At 41.4% G+C, this 25,138-nt stretch overlaps 2 protein-coding genes and 2 non-coding genes across 4 annotated transcripts in view; 1 reads left to right on the top strand and 3 right to left on the bottom strand.

Annotated features, from left to right (window-relative positions):
* The window catches only part of LOC114550717 (gastrula zinc finger protein XlCGF57.1-like), a 43,116-nt gene extending 41,804 nt beyond the window's left edge, over positions 1–1,312 (bottom strand). Inside the window, exons 1-2 of the mRNA XM_028571499.1 lie at positions 1,156–1,312; positions 941–1,012 (exon numbers count right to left, since the gene is read on the bottom strand). Coding sequence (XP_028427300.1) covers positions 941–980 — 40 coding nt within the window. The 5' untranslated portion in view covers positions 981–1,012; positions 1,156–1,312. The remainder of the gene's footprint in view (positions 1–940; positions 1,013–1,155) is intronic.
* A 1,734-nt stretch (positions 1,313–3,046) lies between these two features.
* On the bottom strand, positions 3,047–3,119 carry trnat-cgu (transfer RNA threonine (anticodon CGU)). The gene has a single exon. It is a non-coding gene; the product is annotated as a tRNA-Thr (tRNA).
* Positions 3,120–3,424: 305 nt separating this feature from the next.
* On the bottom strand, positions 3,425–3,498 carry trnat-agu (transfer RNA threonine (anticodon AGU)). Its single transcript has one exon. It is a non-coding gene; the product is annotated as a tRNA-Thr (tRNA).
* A 2,857-nt stretch (positions 3,499–6,355) lies between these two features.
* Positions 6,356–24,484, top strand: LOC114550719 (oocyte zinc finger protein XlCOF6.1-like). The gene is made up of 2 exons (XM_028571501.1): positions 6,356–6,615; positions 22,804–24,484. Exons 1-2 carry the CDS (start codon positions 6,552–6,554, stop codon positions 24,057–24,059), a joined length of 1,320 nt encoding a protein of 439 aa, XP_028427302.1. The 5' UTR covers positions 6,356–6,551; the 3' UTR covers positions 24,060–24,484.
* The last annotated feature ends 654 nt before the right edge of the window (positions 24,485–25,138 follow it).

The following is a 25,138-nucleotide window of genomic DNA, read 5'->3' as shown; positions in this document are numbered from 1 at the left end:
ACCGCCTCTTTTATGTGGACGCGCGCGTTGCCAGATTGGGAGACCCTGGGTTTGATTGAACTAGTTGTTAACCACAGCCGTGACACAGGTTACGCGGGACTGCTGTTAGGTTTGGTGAATTCAGGTAACGGCAATAAAATCCAGGACATGTTGATCTTGATTCATAGTACAGGCCTCAGGAGTTTGTGCAACAGCTACTGTTTGCCAAACAACAATACACAGCCACTTTGTCTCTCTTCTTTTTCTCCTCCGTGGAATAAAGCTCCGGTCGGGTCCGCTGAGGTCTATAAACGATGCGACGGAAAACAGTAGGCCTGATTGTCAAATATAAAGTTTACTAGTGCTACATTGAAGGCACTAGTAGACTGGTACATTGCTGATTAAATATATAACTATTGACCTCGTTTTGAGCTCTGTCTCCGGCTCAATCATCACAACATTTTCCCCACACTGGATGCTTAGATACAGTACTCCCCTTTCCATGGATGTTTAATCACATTAGATATGATAGCATTTCAGTGTTGACAAAATAAAGACCGAGAGGAGGGAGGCAGAGCCTGTATGAGGCTGTAATACAGTACATTTACACTGATTCGACGGCATTCTGCAGCCTGCTCATTCTTGATAACAGACCGTTGCTATGCATAGCAGAGCGTCGCCATGGACGAAGTGTGGTTAATTTATCAGCTGTGGCAAAAAGTGGAGAAAAGTGGAGCACCTCCTGTCCTCCACTTCAGGCATTGACAGCAACTCTTACTTATTAATGTACTTTTTCAGTTATGACTGACTTTCAAACTAGATAACAATAAAAGTTATGGCATTATAAACCAGAGCCAGCTCATACAATAATGAATCTCACGAAACTCTTAACTCTCTTAACACTTAACGTTAAATAAGAAGAAATAGAAGAAGAATATAGAACATTGTAAACGTCTCCCACCTCTCCGCTGGCCAGCTGACAGTTTCCTCTCAGAGTCCATGTTGAAGTGTCTCTCCTCAACTTCTCCCCGAGCTGCATTTGAGGAAAAACACGGAGCTCACAACATATCCGTTAACACACGTTAGCAGGAGCTAGCTGCGGCTAACGTTAGCTTAGCGCGCGGACTCAACAACAGCAGCAGTAAACGCGTTTCCGGTCGGAGAAAGAAAACAGACCTGCTCTTTGTAGCTCCGTTTCAGGTTTGAAAACCTCATGCAGCAGTTTGGGATGTTTCTCTCTGGAAGGACACCAAACACTGGCGCCTTTTACTCCGCCGTCCTCATCACGAGCTAAAAGGCAAACAATGGGACGGAGGTCGTAGCGTCTTCCGGGACCCGGAACACAACTTCCGCTACACTCCTCTGCTCTTCAGAATAAAATAAAATGTTTTAAAAAGGAACCCCGACTAGTACGACATGTTGGCCTTATAAGATTAACGTGGGCGTCAGCTATAAAAAGGTGCTACAAAAACACTCCAAATGTTTTGTTTTTTTGTTAAAAAAATGCAGAAAATATGTTCCCTTGTAGGCCGCCATGGTTATTTACGTCGCAATGCATTCTGGGGTAGTGACGTGTATTGGTTGTGTACCCACGTACCGGCTATTGAAAGTACAGTAACAGCGAGATGAACACGTCTGCCGTTCAGCTTTTTCAGTTTGACCGTAGGCTTAAAGGACGAACCTAGGGGTTAATAACAGATGTGTACCCACTCTGTCGTTCTCTGGGACAGGTTTTCATGCTAATTGATTGTGTTTGGAGCTTCAACGAAGCTAGCGCGGACCGCTGGTTAACCTAGCTTACAACGCTAGCTTGTATTCGGGCACAGGAAAAGTAAAAACAAATTCGCTATTTATATCACAAAAAAAGGCTCAAAATATCACCAAACTTCAACGGTAGCATAGCGAGGGTCCCTACATGTTAACCAAAGCACTGAGAACTTTGTAAGTGTACAGACGAAGAGCTGCGGGAGCTCCGTTCATTCATGAATATTGTGCTGTTTGATCAGCATCACTATCTAGTCCACACTTCTCACAAACTGTACATTGACTCTTTACTTCATTACAGCATTTTATTATTCATACAATGTATTGTGTTTTCTATTTCTACCTCACTACCTAGACAAATATTTATATTAACTCTTTACTATATTCCGCATTTTAGACAAACTGACTGTTAATATTCACCGTGTTTATTATTATTATTACTGACCCTCATCACTAACTAGATTATATCTTGCACTATCTGTATATTGACTTCACTACTTTTCAGCATTCATATAGACTATCTATTTATATATACTGCGTTATAACCACAATTTAATTTTATATAAACTTATTGTTTTTGAATCTGTGGGATGTTAATTGCTATTTGTCTGAAATAAAGGCTATTTCTGTACAGAACACATGTTGCGTGGCTGGTAATGACGTTTAGAAATCATTGAGACTAAATCAGTTCAGATTACAGATCATCTACAGTCTGTCCATTAAGATCAGCAACAGATCACATGTAGAGCATTTTGACAGCCACTCTGTCATAATAAAAACTGGAGACTGTGTACAAGCTGATATATGGGTCTGACAACATTTTATTAAATCGGAATCGGACCTAACAAGATGCATTGCTTTGCCTTCCTGTTCAGCCTGAAGGCTGCCCGACGGGGTTGTTGTGTTTTTAGCGGTTCCTACCATAATTCGAAGTAGAAAAAAAGTGTGTCTGTCAGTTGGTTACAGAGCTCCGCGTGAACACAGGTTTTTATGACTGTTAATATAGCCAGCATCTAACGTTAGCTACTCCGCTGTGCTGTGACGTAATGTCTGTGTGAGACAAGCGTCTAGCCACAATGTTGTGAATGCTGAGGTCTCAGCCTGGCAACCTCCGCGAACTTCAAGTCTGGGGAGGAGGGGGCGGGGGAAATGACTCTCCAATATTTTGAATTTGTACTGCGATAACTATTTTAAACACTAGCTGTCCGTATTAAATTAGGCACCTCTAATATCCTAATGTTACACATAATTTTTGGGCTGGTCAATGTGGTAAAGGTGATTAACTGATAATCAACAGTTAATCAGGCACTGCTGGGATTTGAACCCAGGATCTCCTGTTTACGAGACAGGCACTTTAACCTCTAAGCTACAGCGCCGGTTAAACAAACGGTTTGCACATTTTGTCGGGGCTGAGCGTGGCCCAGGTGTACACCAGGACCCTGTGACATCACTGTTGGGTGTCGTTTAAGGTGCATGTGATGCTGGCTGAGGTCAGAGGTGAAATAAACTTTGACTCTGTTAATGTAGTGTTTCTGAGTAAATGTAATATGCCAGGGAAAACAGTCTGCCTTTTCATTCCTCTTTTACTTTTTCATTTGCTACCAGGTTAGCATAACAGGTAGCATGGGGATTGGGTCCACATGCTGATGGGATGCTAACAGAGGTAATCTCTGTAACAACAAGGTGCTGCTGGGATTTGAACCCAGGATCTCCTGTTTACTAGACAGGCACTTTAACCAACTAAGCCACAGCACCTCCTTGAGGACTTCTGGAATGTTAAGTATTAATTTCTCTTTTACCTTGTATGAGCAGTGTTGGGAGTAACGCGTTACAAAAGTAACGCAATTACAGTAATGTATTCCTTTTTGCTGTAACGCATTAATATAACGCATTACTAATTCAATTTCGATAATATTATTACCCGTTACAATCTTAGTAACGCGTGTTACAACGCATTTTAATGCAACATTTTTTAAGAACTTCCCAACACCGCGAAGCATTTGTTCACAGGAAGAACAAAAAGCCGTGCGTATTATTTCATAACATCTGTGTCCCAACAGGTGACGGTACGTCAGCTCGGACAGCTGTGTGTCCGAGCTGCTGACAGATTTAAACATGTCGGGAATTAATGTTTAGGTTGTTACACGTAAATCATTGCAGGTTATCAGCCGTGGAGAGAAACTCTGCCTGTAGTGGAACTGCTTCGAATGACGACCAAAAACGCTTGTCTTTTACTGTGACCATTTACTGTTCAATATGTTGCTGTCATGAACGGTAATAATTATTACAGATGCAGTTTTACAAACAAGAAAGTGAGCAACTTAGCTTGACGAACATGTTGCATCTCAGTAAGCTAGCAAGAGTACACAACCAGGGGCGTCGCACCCGTGGGGGATGTGGGTGTTTTAACACCCACACTTTTCCCGGTGAGAGGGTTCAACACCCACCCTTTCTCTGCAGTTTTTCCGCAGTTTTGCACATACGTCTTGCGTCAAACTGCCGCCGTAGCTACGTCGTAGGCTGTGTGTAGCGATAGCAACGCTCTGTTTTTCATGGCAACGGTGTGTATTTCGCAGCGGTCTTAATCATCCCGCTGCTCTGCGATCGCTGTCTGCACCCCTTGGCTATTTTTCCAAGGTGTAAATCTATTAGTGAAGATAGTTTTTCCCAGTGGAGGAGGAAGGGCATCTCTGTCTGACCCAGTTGGTGGTCACTGAGCCGTTAAATGAAAGCTAATATGTACGAGTAGTTTCACATGTAAGAAGTATAATGTTCTGTAACATTAGCTACATTATAGCATTCTGCGATTCTGCAGAATCAGCAGAAAAGAATTACTGAGTCGACAAGAAGTGCAGTCCCTCCCTTTGCATGTTCAGCTTTCTTTGTCTCGCCGACACACTCTCACAAACTGCTTGCACTCTGTTTGACTGTCTCCTTCTACTTGCAAGAGACTAAAAGAAAATAACAGATAACTCCAGAGTGTCAGACATCTTAATTTCCAGGTTCATCACCGAACACCAAAGAGATTTTCCACAACAGAGTCTTGATGTTCGAATGTGACATCATTCTCAAAAACCTCTTTTGAATTACTAGTAGGTACGAAATGAAGGATATGTAGCAGCCCGAACAATATTACAGTAGATATAGCAATTCATAATATAGGGTTTATTCAGTCAAGTGAAGCGGGGGAGAAAGGGAGGAGGAAACGTGCTGTTCTTTGTTTCAGCCGCCAGGTGGAGGCAGAACTCCACTGATGGACTAACAGGATGCAGGAGTGAAAACCAGACACACACCTGAAGATCATCCACCTGATGTTTCAAGAGATACTGTTTGGTCATTTTCCCACATCCCGTCTTAGACATGTGTACAGCCTCTGTTATCATCGTTACTTTAGAAAAATAATCAAAAAAGAGAAACAAATTCTGCTGAACGCAGCGCGGCATTTTCAGGCTGGAGGACATTTGGGCTCCGGACCATATTTTTATATTTTGTCTTTGACGTGTTTTCTCGTGGGGACATAAATCTCCAGTGGTATTCAGAGGAAAGGAACAGCAGCTGTGTGGGTTGACTGACGTTTGCCTGTTTTTAATGCTGAAATGTTTCAATTGACCGACGGTCCTGCACAAACTGTACAGATCTCCCACTTTAAGAACAGGTGTATTTTAACAGCTTTCTTTTAGGGCTGCACGATTAATCTAATCGCAATGTCACTCGATTACATAACCGCATAAATTGTGCGATTTGGGTAAAACAAAAAGGTGGGCTGTGTGCGTGACTGTGTGTGTGCACTGCAGTCTCCATGCTGTTAACAGCCTTCACTTTACCGACAGTATTAACAGCACGTGAAGCCACCGTTCTCACTGTTCACCGTGGAACTCCCTTCATGTCGCCTTTGTACAATCTGCCCTCTGAATTACACTACCCCATGGATGTATAAGTTGTTACCTAGTAACAACATCCACAAAATTTATAAATATATTGTGTTTAGGCAGTAGCGCGTGTGTCGTGTACGGTCACGTATCAGAAGTGTAGAGGGTTTTAGATCATGCTGACAAGAGGTTGTACAAAGTATATTTTGTAACGTAGTCAATAGTTAATATAGCCTAATACACCCATCTTGAATGTCATTGCTTATAAGGGCATACACTATGTATTCATTTAATAGGGATATTTTTGTCATTTACTTTTGTAAAATATTAAGTTATTTTTAAAAGTATTGCACTTTTTATGTATTTCTTCTTATGCTCGTTTAACTTTAACACATTTCACAATTTTAAGTTCCTGTATTTTCCTTGATCAAGTCAAATCCACGGATCTGTTTAGGGAAATAAAGGTCCAGGAGGAGCTCTGATGTAGACCGGGTGTTATTATGAATGGAAGGAAATATCTATTTGCGTTTTTGAAAGGTACTGGTGTTTTTAGGAAATTGTAGTGTATTGGTCTGAATAAATAGATATTGAGAAATTGTCAATAGGAGGCAGTAATGCAACGACTTGGATGCCAACTGCCGTTAAACTCTGAAGAAGAAGAAGAAGAAGAAGAAGAAGAAGAAGAAGAAGAAGAAGAAGAAGAAGAAGAAGAAGAAGAAGTAGACCGTCCTCATCACCAGCGGGAGGCAGCAATGCGGCAACACTGCCTAGTCTACCGGGAATGGACAGAAGAAGAAGAAGAGGAACACTGCCGGAATTCTACAAGAAGAACAAGACGACGACTACCGTTCATATGTCACCGACCTAAACACTGGAGCAGTCAGCGGGATCCAAACAACGGCCGAACCCCCTCGAGGAGTATTAGTCTGTTGCTCAGACATGGACCGACACCGGAAACAGCTGGAGGAAGTTTTAAAACCGGAGACGAAGCCGCGAGGAGAAGGTTTGTTGTCTTTCTACTACTACGCTAACGAGGCTAAGCTAACATAAGCTAAACCTGTTTCTCAGCCTGTTAGCCGGAGCTAGCTAGCTCCCGAAGCTAGTGGCCCTCATTCAGTGGTGTAGTCTATATTTTTGTAGTGAGTATACTGTGATTTTCCCCTCCCAGCCTCATACTCGCCTGTCCCAGAGCGACGCACTGTGATGTTTACGAATACGTTTCAGTCCACCCCCTGAAAACTTTGATCATTAAATACTTAATTTCCTGCATTCTGGTGAATTTATTTACACTTTTTTTTAAACCTTTTTTCTGAATAAATTTATGCTGGAAATATCTTTATCTTAAGGGAAACATAGATTACAATCCAAATATAAAAACATAATGGAATATATTGCAGTAAGGCTCTCAGGCATTCTGTATTTCTTTCATCTATTTGTTCTCCTTTGGAATGATGTTTCTAATTATATCTGAGTCAGCACACATGTAGCCTAGGCATCATTTACTCTTCCCACTTTTGCTTATTTTGTTGAGGAAGTAACCTCCTTAAATGTGCATATTAAAATTATTCACCTGAATGATACATGAATTAATTTTTATGAATTAAACCCCTGGACTGTAATATTTCAGATGTATTGGAGCAATATTTCTGCTCATGTTCAAAACTTTGTGGACATTCAAAATACAGTATATCTCATCTGTGTTCTCTGAGGTTTGGAGGAGTCGTGATATTTTGAGAAAAATAAAGTGATAATACAATAGGCTATTACAAGAATAAATTCACTATATTTCAGAAAATAATCCACCTGCACCATAGTCTGCTGTGCATTACGTGATTGCTCTGCTGATACGGTAGATCTCAGACCTCCTGACAGACTCAGAGCCCCGTTAATAGACACCCCTACACTGCCACACAAAACCATGACTAATAATTAGCATCATCATACAGGTTTTGTATCAATTAGTAATAACATCTGATGAACAGGGCCTAAATTTACTCAAAAGTATTTAATAAATTGTTTAGTCATCATCACCATGGCTAACAAATGCATAAAAAGCAGGCGAAAGAAGAAAAAAGCTCCACTCATTTTGTTAATTATCTGACCATTGATAACTAACATAATATAGTAATTTAATTGTGTAAAGTAATGAACATTTAAGATTTAAAAATTTACTCTAATTTGCATTGTCACTGACCCTATGAATTTCCATTGCTTAGATCAGCTTTGCATGTGTGCTGATATTTACCTAACTTTCTGTCTTTACACTCTAACCAAGGATGACTGATTTTAAACTCCCTAGCCTGACTTTCAGTCCACAATGCTGGCCACGAGTTCTTCTCACCATCTCTCTCATCTCAAACAAGGAAATATAAACATTGTATTCTGGTTACTGCTTTACTCAAACACAGGCACACAGATACACACAACACACGATAGCTTCAGGACGGACTTATGAAAACACTGAAGTAGAGTTATTTGGGTCTATTTACGTTTCATATCTTGTTACTTTAAAACCACACACAATATATAAATGTGTATATGTGTACACACACACACACACTACACCACTGCCCTCATTTATCAACCTGACGTAGAAACCAGCGCAGACGCACGTCAACAGATTCGCTACATATTCATAAACATTTTACTGGCTTTTGCATGTCTCAACTCAAATAAAAAACTGCACTGAATTGAACTGAATATCTGAGCCCTACATCACTGTAATATTGTACAGCTGGAAAAATGTGTTTTAAAAGTAATTAGGGTGTTCCCTGTCCCGCTGGATTCAAACCTTCCTCAGCAAAAATAAAAATGTACGAGTCCGCTTCGCTGTCCACTACACTACCACGTTAATCACGTCAGTCGGCAGGACATGACTTTGTCTTCTCTTTCCGTCAGTAGGCCATCAATCACTGTTTATCTGAGTACTCCGAAACAACAGGTTACCTTGATTTAGGCTTAAAAACATAACCATATCATGCACTCCAACCTTCTGCTACACCTCTGCGCTATCCGTGTACAAGGATTTGTCATAAATTATAGCAGGCAGCACACGGACTCTGAAACAATGGGTCTAAAACAACTGGTTATCCTGCGCTGGAAACGTGATCTCGAAGCTCTCAAACAGCTAGGCTACAATAACAAGTTCCGTGGATTTATGAAAAGAAGCAATATTTCTATTGACCTGGCTCAAATGCCTAAATCTACGTTTCCAATAGCCTACAACGTTATATTTACGACTGAAGATAACTATTATTATTATTATTATTATTATTATTATTATTATTATGATAACTAAGTTCAATCAGTTGTGATTGAACTGTATTTTTTTGTTACTATGTTGACCAACTGTGAGCTTGACATATAGGCTAAGCATTCTGTAGCAAATAACCATAAACCCACTATTAATTACATTATCTTAAAGGTATAGTGGAGGATTTTCTTTTTCCGGGTGGATCATCAAGACTATTGGTCCTCCTGGTTGTCAATCATTCTGGTGATATGTTTACGTAAGGCTGTCGTACGTGCACGTCCCTAGCTTTCAGGTGTATATGTGTTGTGAGCTTGAGCTACGGTTTCAGCCATTCATTGAAGCATTGAAGCTTTTGGAAGAATATTTCACACGCTGGCGTGCGCTAAAAGCACAGGTTGGGCTTCCCACTGATGCCTCAGTCGTGAAGTTTCTACTCCACAGGTAAAGTTTGGCATGCTATTTGGAGAAATCCATTTAAAATCTCTGCTAGTAAAAGTTGATGTAAGCTATGATTAGCGATGCTAGCCCTGGCACAAGTCACGCACCGCGCACACACGGTAAACATCTCAATTTGTGAAAAAGTGCAAATCTTTTGGAAAGTAGGCTTGTATGAGCCATGCCGACAGCAACTTGTAAACAGTGCACTCTCGTGCACACGTTTAATAGGTGTTCCCTCTCGGGAGCAGGCAGAGTGTTGCGCATGTGCATTTTTTCAAAAAGTACAGAGGGCGGTTCTTTTCTAAAATTCGGGAAAATCCTCCACTATAACTTTTAATGCAGTGGAACTACTTCAGCATGTAAATAATGCACCTCAAATACAAACGTGAGCGAGGGCGTAATCAAATCTACAGCCACATGCAATTTAGCTAGCAGGTGAAGAATACAAACAAAAATCACTAGTTAACTTAAATTTGCAAGACCAGCCTTAAATGAACTGACAACGTAAGATATTATACGACTTACAGTTCTCAAGGACGTACACGCACCATCTCAACTGGCTTATCGTCCGGACAGAGTCTCTTTTTTTCCTTTCTCCCTTTTTCTGCCGAGTGACCACGCTTTTCTCCGACACGCACTCTAACAACACAGCCCTGTTTCTGATACCGTGGGGGGCAGAAATGTAGCCGTGGGGGGCCGCCACGGTCAAATCAACATAGAGGAAACACTGCTGCATAAATATATCCTGATTTGATTACAGCAAAGACAACGTCGGCAGTGTTGACGGCAAAATAGGCTACAGAATATTTCCTTCTGTATTGACAGGTGCAATATTTTGAAAATCAATTATTTTTTTAAATTACATTTATGTCAAAACCTTGAGACTTTCAAACCTCAAAATGTCATTTATTAATATGTATTTGTGTCAAAATGACAAACATCTTTTCCTATTTTGCCTGGAAACGCTTCCAACAGGCTTGCATGTTGCGTGAAAAATAGGTGTCAGCTGACACGCTCACGCCACACAGCCAGTGTGAGGCCGGCCTAAGAATGGTCTTACGTTGATAAGTGCAGTGGCCGGAAACGATCGTAATTTAAATATTGCTCCCCAATATACAGTGCTCAGCATAAGTGAATACACCCATGCTAAAGTTGACTAAAATGAGGAAAAATCCAACCTTTTAAGGACACAAATTTTCTTTGTGATTGAATCATGCATCGTAAATAAATAAATAAATAAATGTTCTTCCTTAAAGTGATGGTTCGGAGTAATTTCACCCTAGGGTCCTTTGCACCATGATCTCGAGCCAAACACCCCCCCAGAAGCTTTTTTCAGCTGGGTCTAACATTGGGAGAGTTAGCGTAGCAGCGTTATCAGCTGAATAGCTTAGCGCAGGGCCTAATGGACCCACGTTTGTATCTGGTAAATGACCCCACTAATAATGCCCGAAATGATACCAAACGTCTACTGTAGTACATATAGGTTATGTACTCATAAAACGATGGATTGGAAAGTTTGTAAGTACACCAGAAGTGTATGAACACTTGCCCGCTCTCTTCTCTGTTGTTGTTGTTGCTGCTGTAAGACGAGTGCTTAGGGCTGTCTACAAATTACAACACCGAAAAGAGATACAACAAAAATATTTTTTTTTTAACTAAGTGCTGTAGTATAACTAGCAGGAGACAAGTAATAATTGAGGTAAGTTTGGAGACATTACCTTATTTAATCATTAAATTAATAAATATTTTTGTATCTCTTTTCGGTGTAGTAATTTGTAGACGGCCCTAAGCACTCGTCTAACTGCAGGTAGACGCAGCAGCAGCAACAACAGAGAGCAGAAGCCAGCAGGCAAGTGTTCATAAACTTCTGGTGTACTTACAAACTTTCCAATCCATCGTTTTATGAGTGCATAACCTATATGTACTAGTGTAGAAGTTTGGGATCATTTCGGGCATTATTAGTGGGGTCATTTACGAGATACAAACGTGGGTCTATTAGCCCCTGCGCTAATAAGCTATTCAGCTGATAACGCTACTCTACGCTAACTCTCCCAATGTTAGACCCAGGTGAAAAAAGCTTCTGGGGGGGTGTTTGGCTCAAGGTCATGGTGCAAAGGACCCTAGGGTGAAATTACTCCGAACCATCACTTTAAAAGACGGGGCATAAGTATACACACCCCTTTGTTAATTCCCATAGAGGCAGGCAGATTTTTATTTTTATCAGTTATTTCATTGATCCAGGATACTATGCATCCTGATAAAGTTCTCTTGGCCTTTGGAATTAAAATAGCCCCACATCACTACATACCCTTCACCATACCTAGAGATTGGCATGAGGTACTCTGCATAAAATCATCTCTCAATGCAAATCAACCCAGCTATTAGGCTAACTAACTTGGATTTTTTGTTTGGCTGTTCACGTTACCTTTTTAAAATGTGGCCTATATTAGATTCCAGTGGGCAACGTTTGCCTGCAGTCTGAACGTAGCCAGGTAGACCGTGATAAGCCCTATTTCAACAAACGGTGGCGTATTCCTTTAACTAGGGGTGTGACGAGACCACGGTAGGGGTGCAACGGATCACAAAACTCACGGATCATGGTTTTAAGTCACGGATTAGATACATTTTCGGATTAGCACCAAAAAAAGGATGGGGGATTTAAATGATTTATTAAAAATTGAATAAGATAAGACCAGTAAATTGCTGTTAAACGACAATTTAGTCCCTTTTGTGTTTTTTTTTTTTTTCGACAACAGCAGTGACCAGTTTCTAGTTTGTCTTTCAGCTTGTAGCTTTAGCGGCACTATTACACAGTTTTTATCTGTCGGTATTTCAACAGTGTTTAAATCCAGCTACTTACAGTAGGCTAACATCAACGTTAACTGCTGCCAAGTGCAACATAAGTGTTACTAATCGAGACATGCAGCGATCCAAAACTTTGCAACAGCTCAAACGTGTCCCTGACGCTACGACTGAACGTTGCTTACTTACTTCTCTTCATCCCCTCTGGGACATAAGGCTGCAAAGAGATCTCTCCATCGCATAATTTATTCCATGTCAACATGCTGCACATCTCCCTATGACCGCTGCATATTTCATAGAAACACCAGCTAGCAGGGCTGTTTTTAGCTTTTTGAGGGCCTGAAGGACAGCACTGTTGTTACCAACTTGGCCTTGGTTTGTGGTGTGACTGATTCACCTCTAGTCTCTAATCTTTTCAGATGAATTTAAATTAAAAGGTTGATCATATAATAATTTTCAAAACATTCTAACACTGTTACGGTGCTATGTTGGTTTCAAAAGGCAGCAATGAATAACATTAAAATCTAGAGTGTTGATGTAATGTCATACATTAGCAGTGAAATAAATTGATACATAATAATCGTGATAATTGTGAAACCGTGATTGTTTTTCAGACTATAATCGTACCAACAAAATCTGTAATAAGAAAAATGTATTTCCACAACACCTCCCTCTCTTTTTTTTTTAAATTTTTTTTTTTACTTCAGACGTTATAGAGGTCCGATAATGTTAGCTAATGTCAGCAATCGGAGAGAACGTTAGACTGTAACAGACAACGGCAGAGAGAAACAGACTTACTGGGCCAGCGGAAAAGGAGAGCCATTCACCCTAACCCTCCTGAGATCTAAAATCCAGCCGACAAAATGTACAATTGGATCGAGCTGAAATATGTGGATGGATAGCATTAAAAGCGGATTTAAAAATCCCTAAATAAAAGTCTGGCATGGGTAGGCGTGGGCCGGTATGAGATTCTGACTGTATGAAAAATACCATGCTATTGCGGTATTGCAATTGCAGCTCTAAAATGTATTATTTTGAAATGTCTGGTTAAAAAAAACAAATTCTTTTCATCCATAGACCTTTTTCACAGCAGACATGTTGACATGTCATGGTAGGAAAAGCACAGGTGTATTCAAAACCATTACTGATGGCTGCATTCCACTTAGGAGAGGCCCTGGTATTGTGCTTGCTGACTCACTGAAATAGCTTACTGGGACGCTTGATGGAGTTGAGCCATCGTTAAGGTTATCGACTTCAGCTGTGCTGTTCCTACTATGACAAGTCAAAATGTCTGCTGGGAAAAAGGTCCATTGAACACACTACTATTTGTTTTAAACAACATAGCTTATAGAATATTTTGTATATTTTAAAATGTGTACCATATTAAGTTCAAATAATACATATTTTTTTGCTGCCAGAGCTACCCCTGCCCTAAAAAGAAGAAATATGAAGACAGACATGTTCGCTTAAGCGGAATCTGTAATGAATGGATTTAACATCAATTTCAACAAAATCTTACATGATCTAAGCTGAGCTACAATTACCCCTACTATGAATTTTGTGTATGTGTGTACACACGTGTCACCAGCTCAATTTATTTTAACACTACAGTAAAAGTACTAACTTTGCAGAAAATGTGTACTTTTCTGCTCTGTGAAGTTACGTTAGGAAGGAAAATGGCTTACCGTCCCATGCCTACCACCCACCATATCCAACAGTTCCCTTATGATCAGCACTAGCTAGTGTATAGTATATTAGTAGATAAACAAATGTATTGTATGGTAGCGGCTGCAGCTAGTGATTATTTTAGTAATCAAGGATTCTATAAATTATTCTTATTATAAGACTTTTGCTTTATTTAAAGGTCCCATAACATGGTGCTCTTTGGATGCTTTTATATGGACCTTAGTGTTCCCCTAATACTGTGTGAAGTCTCTTTCCTGAAATGCATCCTTGGTGCAGAATTACAGCCACTAAAGCCAGTCCCACAATGAGCTTTCCTTAGTATGTGCCATTTCTGTGTCTGTAGCTACTGAGGAGGAGAGGGGGGCAAGGGGGGGGGTGTGGCCTTGACCAACTGCCACTTTGCTTGTTTGAAAGTCTCTCTCTCTCTTATATATATTTATATATATATATATATATATATATATATATATATATATATATATATATATATATATATATATATATATATATGGGCGGGCCAATTTCTCTGGGTGGCCAAATCAGAGAAAGGGGAGGTAACCTTGCTCCTTATGACCTCATAAGGAGAAGATCCTGGTCCATCTGAGCTTTCATTTTCTCAAAGGCAGAGCAGGATAGATAGATTTTTAAGAGATGCTGCTGAGGTTATCACCCCATGTATTACTCATGTCATTAACATGTCTATAGAGCAAGGATATTTCCCCAATAATTTTAAGTTTGCCAGAGTGATTCCACTTCATAAGAAAGGGAGTAAATTGGACCATGGAAACTATAGACCTGTTTCTATTCTGTGTAGTCTGTCAAAGATAATGGAAAAGATTATTTTTGAACAGATTGACAAGTATCTAGTATCACACAATCTACTTTATGAGTTCCAGTCTGGCTTTCATAAGTCACATTCCACTGACACTTGTTTACTGTATCTAACGGACTACATCAGGAGGGAGGTAGATAAAGGGCATTTTTGTGGTATGGTCATGTTAGACCTACAGAAGGCCTTTGATACCGTTGACCATGGCATTTTGGTACGCAAATTAAAAGCCATTGGTTTTAATGACTTAGCAGTCAGATGGGTGAGGTCTTACTTGAAGGATAGGAAGCAGGTGGTGGACATTGGGGTAACAATGTCTCAACCACTATGCATAGACTGTGGGGTCCCACAAGGGAGTGTCTTGGGTCCACATTTTTTCCCTTCTATACAGTGGGGGAAATAAGTATTTGACCCCTTGCTGATTTTGCAGGTTTGCCCACTTACAAAGAATGCAAAAATCTACAATTGTAATCATATGTACATTCTAACAGTGAAAGACAGAATCCCAAAGAAAATTCCAGAAAATCACATCATATGAATTTATTAAAATTGATAACCATCTGATGAGGAAAAACAAGTATTTGACCCCCTGGACAAACAGCAAGTATTCTGGCTCCTACAAGCCAGTTAGTCTTTCTTTAAGACACAGCCCCAATCCGAACCAATTATCTACATCAAATACACCTGCCTCACCTCGTTACCTGTATAAAAGACACCTGTCAACACCCAAACAACCAGCATCCAACATCACCACCATGGGCAAGACCAAAGAGCTTTCTACGGACATCAGGGACAAGATTGTTGATCTGCACAAGGCTGGGATGGGCTACAAGAGAATCGGAAAGCAACTTGGAGAGAAAAGATCAACTGTCGGTGCAGTCATCAGGAAATGACCACCGCCAACCTCCCTCGGTCTGGGCCTCCACACAAGATCTTGCCTCGTGGGGTGTCCCTGATCATGCGAACGGTGAGGAATCATCCCAAAACCACAAGGGGGGAACTGATGAATCAACTGAAGGCAGCTGGGACCACAGTTACAAAAGAAACGGTTGGTAACACACTACGCCGTCATGGATTGAAATCCTGCAGCGCACGCAAGGTCCCCCTGCTCAAGAAGAAACATGTACAGGCCCGCATGAAGTTCGCCATTCACCACCTGGACGACTCAGAAGAGGCCAGGAAGAAGGTGATGTGGTCAGATGAGACCAAAATAGAACTTTTTGGCCTCAACTCAACTCGTCGTGTTTGGAGGGCAAAGAACACAGAGTACAACCCAAAGAACACCATCCCCACCGTCAAGCATGGTGGTGGCAACATCATGCTTTGGGGGTGCTTTTCAGCCAAGGGGACGGGACAACTCCATCGTATTGAGGGGAGGATGGACGGGGCCATGTATCGTGGAATTCTGGACCGACATCTCCTTCCCTCAGTGAGAGAGCTGAAGATGGGTCGAGGATGGGTGTTTCAGCACGACAACGACCCTAAGCACACCGCCAAGCCAGTGGCCTAGCCAGTCTCCAGACCTGAATCCGATTGAAAATCTTTGGAGGGAGCTTAAAATTCGAGTTGCCAGGCAACAACCTCGGAACCTGAATGATTTGGAGGCTGTCTGCAGGGAGGAGTGGGCCAACATCCCTGCCGAAATGTGCACAAACCTTGTCACCAACTATAAAAACCGTTTGACATCTGTGCTGGCCAATAATAGCTTTTCTACAAAATATTAACATGCTGTTTGTCCAGGGGGTCAAATACTTGTTTTTCCTCATCAGATGGTTATCAATTTTAATAAATTCATATGATGTGATTTTCTGGAATTATCTTTGGGATTCTGTCTTTCACTGTTAGAATGTACATATGATTAAAATTGTAGATTTTTGCATTCTTTGTAAGTGGGCAAACCTGCAAAATCAGCAAGGGGTCAAATACTTATTTCCCCCACTGTATATTAATGACCTTAAGTCTGTATGTTAATGTAAACTTTTTTTATATGCAGATGATTCTGCATTATTGGTTTTTCATAAAGATAACATAGTCGAAAGAACTCTTAGTGTAGAATTATTGAATGTCAGTAAGTGGATGTCTGACAATAGGCTATCGCTTCACTTAGGGAAAACGGAAGCCATACGGTTTGGGTCAAAGATAAAACTGAAAAGATCCCCAGGTTTTAGTTGGAGATAATGAGATTAATGTAAAGGACTCGGTTACTTACCTAGGTTGTGTGCTGGACTGCCACTTGACTGGAGTGGGCCAAGCGCAAAAGGTACTTGCCAAAGTGAATCAAAGAGTACGTTTCTTGGCAAGAATCTCAAGATTTTTGGACAAGAACTAACTAACTAACTCTGGCAAGTGCTCTAATTCAGCCTTATTTTGACTATGCATGCTGCTCATGGTATAAAAGTGTCTTACAGCATCTGAAACATAGGCTTCAGACTGCCCAAAAAATGGTTGTGAGGCTTATTCTGAACTTCTCCATGTGATCTCATCTTGATACTTCTCATTTTGAGACTATTGGGTGGTTAAAAGTTGAAGATAGTCTCTCAGATTCACCTGTACATGGTACATAGGACTGTGTATGGGGTTGTCCCCAAATATTTAATCAATTATTTTAACAGAGTAAGAGATGTTCACAGCCACTCCACCAGGGGAAGTTCTACTGATTTTGTAGCGCTTGTAAGACGCTAAACAAGTGAACTCGTTTAACTGTTTAACATGATCAATGCAGCTGTCCGTACAAAGCTATGACTTTAATGTAGGGCTGGGTGATTAGTCAACGTAGTCGACGTCATCGATTATGTAAATGCAGCGACACAAATAATTTGCGTTGGCCTCCGCCAGGGCTGCGCTTTGTCACCAATCCTGTTTGTAATATTTATGGACAGGATATCGAGGCGTAGTCGGGGTGGGGAGGGGTTGCAGTTTGGTGGGCTGGGGATCTCATCGCTGCTCTTTGCAGATGATGTGGTCCTGATGGCATCATCGGCCTGCGACCTTCAGCACTCACTGGATCGGTTCGCAACCGAGTGTGAAGCGGTTGGGATGAGGATCATCACCTCTAAATCTGAGGCCATGGTTCTCAGCAGGAAACCGATGGAATGCCTTCTCCAGGTAGGGAATGAGTATTTACCCCAAGTGAAGGAGTTCAAGTACCTTGGGGTTTTGTTCGCGAGTGAGGGGACAATGGAGCGGGAGATTGGTCGGAGAATCGGCGCAGCGGGTGCGGTATTGCATTCAATCTATCGCACCGTTAGGACGAAAAAGAGAGCTTAGCCAGAAGGCAAAGCTCTCGATCTACCGGTTAGTTTTCGTTCCTACCCTCACCTATGGTCATGAAGGCTGGGTCATGACCGAAAGAACGAGATCCAGGGTACAAGCGGCTGAAATGGGTTTCCTCAGGAGGGTGGCTGGCGACTCCCTTAGAGATGGGGTGAGAAGCTCAGTCATCCGTGAGGAGCTCGGAGTAGAGCCGCTGCTCCTTTGCGTCGAAAGGAGCCAGTTGAGGTGGTTCGGGCATCTGGTAAGGATGCCCCCTGGGCGCCTCCCTAGGGAGGTGTTCCAGGCACGTCCAGCTGGGAGGAGGCCTCGGGGAAGACCCAGGACTAGGTGGAGGGATTATATCTCCAACCTGGCCTGGGAACACCTCGGGATCCCCCAGTCGGAGCTGGTTAATGTTGCTCAGGAAAGGGAAGTTTGGGGTCCCCTGCTGGAGCTGCTCCCCCCGCGACCCGACACCGGATAAGCGGACGAAGATGGATGGATGGAGTCACTAAATAAAATAAATAAAACTTGCGTGCAAATAATTAATGTAATGTGGAACTAATGTAATGCGGAACTACTGTTAGATACACGGGTTCTAGGGACACCCGATCTGTAGCCCTGCCTTAGCTCTGAAGCTAGCCGAGCGCCTCCGCGTACATGCAGTTTCTTGTCAGGTATGACGGTCCAGTGAGTGAGTCAGAGATGGCAGCACGAAAGGACGAGTATGGCGAGTGGTGGCGACTCACAAGAGTTCCCCGCCGGTCTTTTAAGATCAGAAGTTTGGGAGAACTTCGAGACTGTATGGCTGCAGCCCGGAGCCTCCCATGTCATGCCCTCTCGTCTTATGCCCTCCCGCCTGGTGCTGTCCCTGCCTCGAAAAACTTCGGTCTCCGGGTCAGTTCCTATAGGTAGGCTATAGGCGAGAGAGTGGGGGATAAGACGAGTACTGTGTGTCGCCGTTGTTCAGCAGTTGTTGGCTATGTGAGTGGAAATACATCTATCATGCTAACGCCTATCAGACGCCATCAGCCAGAAGTGCCAATCACTGGAACGAGACAAGAAACAACTGTCCTACTTCTCACTTCTCCTCCCTATAGTGCTTAACCAGCCTTTAGACGCAAATAATTAAAGTTAAATTAAAGGGAGAAGAGCTTGGATGTTAAAAGAAAGAAAAGAGCTTATTCATTATTTTACCTACTACTGTTAAACAGCAAATACAGGCTACTCTTTTTGCATTTGCTCTGTTTACTTTAAGTTTTTATTTTTGTATTCTTCCTAAAAGTGACTTTATTTTGTGGTTGGATTGATAGCCTACATCTGCCTTCAGGTTGCACAAATTCATTTTACTCGAACAGTGCAGAGTTATTATTGAAATTGTGTAAATTGTTAATTGAGCAATGGGAAAATAATCGCCAATTGAAAAATTGTCATGAGATTAATCGAAAAATTAATCGTTAGATTAATAGTTTAAAAATAATCGTTAGGGACAGCCCCACTTTAAAGGTCCCATGGCATGAAAATTTCACTTTGAGGTTTTTTAACATTAATATGCGTTCCCCCGGCCTGCCTATGGTCCCCCAGTGGCTAGAAATGGAGATAGGTGTAAACAGAGCCCTGGGTATCCTGCTCTGCCTTTGAGAAAATGAAAGCTGAAATGAGTTTTGGAATCTGCTTGTTATGAGGTCATAACACAACAAGCAAGGTTACCTCCCCTTTCTCTGCTTTGCCTGCCCAGAGAATTTGGCCAACCCATGAGAGAGAGACATCATGGCTTTCAAACGAGAAAAGTGGCAGTTGGTCAAGGCCACACCCCCACCCTCCACCTTGCCCCCCTCTCTCCTCCTCAATAGCTACAGACACAGAAGTGGCACATCCTAAGGAAAGCTCATTGTGGGACTGGCTCTAGTGGCTGTAGTTCTGCACCAAAGCTGAATTTCGGGAAAGAGACTTCAGATACAGTATTAGGGGACCACTAAGGCCTATATATAAGAGACTTCAGATACAGTATTAGGGGACCACTAAGGTCTATATAAAAGCATCCAAAGAGCACCATGTCATGGGACCTTTAATGTACTGAAAAAGAGGTGAAATAATAACAATATCGATATGTATTACAGTACATCCTGCAACAGTAATAATAATCCTTGTGGAAACACAGGGAGCAGTACAAAGCTATGTTTTATTATCATGCAAGCAAGTTTTTTTTATTTTTTGTTTTCGATATTAGATCGTGACATGACAGGTGAACATGGTGTGCTAGGTGGTTGCTTCTCACCAGACCTGACTTTGCTTAAAGTGCTCCTATAATGCTCATTTTCAGGTTCATAATTGTATGTAGAGGTTATATCAGAATAGGGATACATGGTTTAATTTTCAAAAAACACCATGATTTTGTTATACTGCACATTGGTGCAGATATGGATTTTATTTTTTTCCCTTCCAAAGAAGTGGTCTCCTCTCTTCGCATCTCTTAACATAATCTCGTAACGTAACTCTGGTGACGCTATGACAGCAGGACAAACTAGTGTAGATGACGTTGCCTACCCATGCAGTAACTAATCACTCACGGACCCTCCCCCTCTCACAAACCTTGGCCAACTCTGGAGCTCATAAAATAAATTTGGGTCGCACATTAATTGACAGGGTCGGTCGGAAACCGGAACCAAACAATTAATTTTGTTAGGCCTAATCGCCTGTTTTACGCATTCTGAAGGTGCCTGTTTTATCCATTGGTTGTATCCTGTTGCAGTCTATTAGGCAATATTCCGCATAAGATGGGCTTATATTTGGAAACATTACATCTGCATTTCAGTGGTAACAGATAAGGTGATGATGATCATCATCTTTCTTTATTATTGTTAGCACTACACTCAAACTAAAGCGGCGTCTCTTCGGTGCTGTCATTTTCTCAAATGAGCCGCAGCAATGTTTCTAATGAGCTTCTAACGCTAGACAAACGACTTTATTTTAAACGTGATCACCTGGCTTGTACCCAAACTATTTCGAAACTAAGGAGCCATTTGTCCTCCGATTACATACAAGCTCCTCTGCGCCGCATTTGCGGCACTTGTTTCGCGCTGTAGGGGATTTAAAAAAAACGTGACGTGGGTGGAAGGGCGGTGCCGTGTGTGTGATGCGCGTGTGTGTGTGTGATGCGTGTGTGTGTGTGTGTGTGTGATGCAACAGAGTTTAGAAATTGCAGGCGCGGCTCGAAATGGCTGTTATTTCAAATAGCGTAGCATATTTTAAACTAAACGGTTAACCGGTTAATGAGGCTCAGTGACCGGTCAAGAAAACTTAGTTTTCGCCATCCCTCGATGGGACTACTTCAACTTTTTCTATTTATACTTTTTATTAAATATTAAGCTTTTAAACATTTTATTTTAACATTAAAGTAAATGGGAGCAGGCTTCAAATCCTTCAAATCCTCTTCTCCCTCAAAATGTATCTCCAACATTCTTTCACCCACAGCAGACGTGATTAAAACTTTAAGCCATTCAGGGTGGAAGTGTTGACAGCTTTTTACAGTTTTTTTTTTTTTTTTTTTTTTAAATAAGTAAGTTTAGTGTTCGTTTCAGGATTTTTCTGCGTTTGTAATGGGTGTGTATTGCGAGACTTAGAGTGGATGATGTCATCACCAGAGCATAGAGCCTTGAAAAAACGCTTAATTAGAGCTTAATTGTCTGCTTCTCTTACCCGTCTCTCTCTCTGTCCGTCTCTCTCTTACCCGTCTCGCTTTGTCAGTCTGTCTGCTTCTCTTACGTCTTTTTGTCTACTTCTCTTACCCGTGTCTCTCTCTCTGCTTCTCTTACCCGTGTCTCTCTGTCTGCTTCTCTTACCCGTCTCTCTCTTTCTCTCTGTCTGCTTCTCTTGTCTGTCTGCGTCTGTCTCTCTCTCCTTCTGTCTCCCTCTCTGTCGGTCTGTCTCCCTCTATCATTCACTGTCTCGGTCTCCCTCCCTCCTGTCTCTCCCTCCCTCCTGTCTCTCCCTCCCTCCGTCCTTCTGTCTCCCTCTCTCCCTCCATTGTCATTTGTGATTTTATCCATGTATATTACCTTTTAATAAGCTGAAATACATTTCTAGAAAAGCTGGAAGCTAAACTGTAATACTGTCAAAAGTGGGAAGTTCAAAGAAATTGATTTAAAAAGGCTGAAAGTATAAATACTTTGTATTATTATCAGCATATCCATTGCATAGAACAATCATGACCTTTAATAGCTGAGAGATAGATACACACACACACAAGATACTAATCCAGTTTAGCTTTAGCAATATAACAAGCAGGAAATACATTTTCTAGTTTATGTTTTGGCCTTTTTAAATGTACGTTTATGGACATTATATTATGGCTCGTTCTCCACTTTAGTTTGATATTAAGGTAAACTTGAGTAATTTAGTTAATTTGTTAATGTTAGAGTATGTATAATACCTTTTTTTTGTGGATTGTCTTGGATGCCATCATCTCTGTGCTTTCATTGTTTTGTCAGAACCACAGGTTCACAGATTAAGTCTAAAGTAAATATGTGCATTGCTGTGCCTTCAACCTAACATAATAAAGTGCAGTGAACTAATACTAATATAGCATTGGCAATAGCTAACATGAAGCCAAGCAGGACCTCATCTGCTCTGATCTGGTGCAGCTAAAGTTGTCCTACCTTCTACCTTGGCATGTTTATCAGACACACGGGCACAGCTTTTACAGCGAGTTGGAGAGCAGAGATGGGGCTTGAGTTTTCACAATGGAAGTGTACAAGCTCTTGGCTAAAAAGTCAGCAGCGAGGAGAGTTGTGCTCAGTAGTGTATAATCGACTTTAGGGACCAGTGGTAAAACAGATGTCATCATGAACTTGTGTCCGGAAGAATGAATGAAATTGGCTGATGAGCAAATTATTGTTAATATTCACATTTAATGGTTGGTTGTGTTTCAGCTTTACCTTCAGATGTCCAGAAAGTGATTGTTGGCGAAGAACATCAGCAGGAGTGGCGCTCCAGTCTGGACCAGGAAGAGCCAGAGCCCCCACACATTAAAGAGGAACAGGAGGAACTCTCCATCAGTCAGGATGAAGAGCAGCTTCAAGGGCCGGAGGAGGCTGATATCACGAAGTTCACATTCACTCCTGTCCCTGTGAAGAGTGAGGATGATGAAGAGAAACCTGAGTTCTCGGAGCTTCATCAAAGACAATCTATAGAGATGAAAATGGTGGCTGATGGAGAGGACTGTGGAGGACCAGAACCAGCTATGAACTCAGATCCAGATACACATTCACAACCAGCTACTGATGACGAGACTTCTGAACCTGAGACTGATGACAGTGAATGGAAGGAGACCAGAGAACCTCAGTCAGGTTTAAACTCTCTGAATAATGAGGAAGTCCCCGTTAGCGATTCAAGATGTGGTCCTGTTGAGAAACCATTTAGCTGCTCAGTCTGTAAGAAAGCTTTTTCAGTGAGTAGAAATTTACATAGACACATGAGAACCCACACAGGAGAGAGGCCATTTAGCTGCTCAGTTTGTAATAAAGCTTTTACAGTGAGAGGAAACTTAAAGACCCACATGAGAACCCACACAGGAGAGAGGCCATTTAGCTGCTCAGTCTGTCAGAAACCTTTTACAATGAGTGAAAATTTACAGGCACACATGAGAATCCACACAGGAGAGAGGCCATTTAGCTGCTCAGTTTGTAATAAAGCTTTTATACAGAATGGACATTTACAGAAACATATGAGAAGCCACACAGGAGAGAGACCATTTAGCTGCTCAGTCTGTAAGAACGCTTTTACAGACCGTGCACATTTACAGAGACACATGAGAATCCACACAGGAGAGAAACCATTTAGCTGCTCAGTCTGTACGAAAGCTTTTACAATGAGGGAAATGTTACACGCACACATGAGAATCCACACTGGAGAGAGGCCATTTAGCTGCTCAGTCTGTGAGAAAGCCTTTATAGAGAGAGGACATTTAAAGGCCCACATGAGAGTCCACGCTGGCGAGAAACCGTTTAGCTGCCCATTCTGTGAGAAAGCTTTTACAGTGAGTGGACATTTACAGCAACACATGAGAATCCACACTGGAGAGAAACCATTTAGCTGCTCAGTCTGTAAGAAAGCTTTTACAGTGAGTAGAACTTTACATAGACACATGAGAACCCACACAGAGGGAAGAGACCATTTAGCTGTGTGAAGTGGAGCTGTAGTCTGTAGGGCAGAGAACCTCAGTCAAGTCTCTAAACACGGTATACAATGTAATACTATGAGTCGATGAAAAGTATCAAATATAATTAGAATTTTAGGCTTTAAAATGTCTTTAAATATGATTTTGGAAGGTGTTAAAAATGTATTGGATTATGAGTATTATAAGTCTGTTTGTATCCCATGAACTGAACTTCTTAGGAAATGAAAGAGCCAACCTATGCAATCCCAGCTCTCTTCAAAATGGAACTGTGACTCAACTTTGCGTCTGCGAGTGTGTGCATGTCGATTGTGCGGGTTTTGATAACCGGGTCATACGCATGTGTATATATATTTTATAGTTCTTTTCTGTTCATTTTTGGTGGTGGAGGAGCAGATGTTTTTATCTGTGTACTACTTAGCTCTTTTTGCAATAAATATTTTTATACACACTGCATGGTGTGTTGTATATCTGTTTCGGTTATCACAGTTTTGAATGTCATTGATGATGTCGAACACTGTCTTTATTGCCCAATAAAGTAAACATTACAGGCAAAAACATAAAAATTAGGGCTGTCAATTAAAAAAAGTAATCTCATTAATTACATTACAATCGAAATTAATCGCATACATAATTAATGGTGCCTGAACTGATACTTTTTAAGAAAGTAAAAGAAAAGAAAAAAGGGTACAAAACAGTCGGTGACATTAAAGAAGGGCTTGTTTATTGCTAAGGCCATATGGTCAAAATTAAATGATTTGATAATCTATAACTTATTTCACTAGTAAATTGCTGTTGAACAACAAACCACCACCAGATGGGAAAAGGACATTTACAATAACTTCAAATGCACCACGAGGCTGTAGTTTACCAGTTTCATTGAACGCACCGTCTGTGTTGTTCGACGGCAGTTGTAGATTGTTAGCCTAGAAATCTAGACGCGCCCTAGTGGCAGCTGGCTGGTCAGGCTAGCAGACTGTTACATACCGCTGTTTAATCCTCTACAGTAAAACACAGTCAAACTTTACACCGTTTAGCGTTAGCTGTCAGCATTTTAACAGTGTTTAATCCAGCTACTAGCTAGCGGTAGG

The sequence above is a fragment of the Perca flavescens genome, chromosome 24 (genome assembly GCF_004354835.1).
Source record: "Perca flavescens isolate YP-PL-M2 chromosome 24, PFLA_1.0, whole genome shotgun sequence".
NCBI lineage: Eukaryota > Metazoa > Chordata > Actinopteri > Perciformes > Percidae > Perca > Perca flavescens.
Note: the sequence above shows the minus strand (reverse complement) of the source record. Positions and strands in the feature narration are given on the sequence as shown.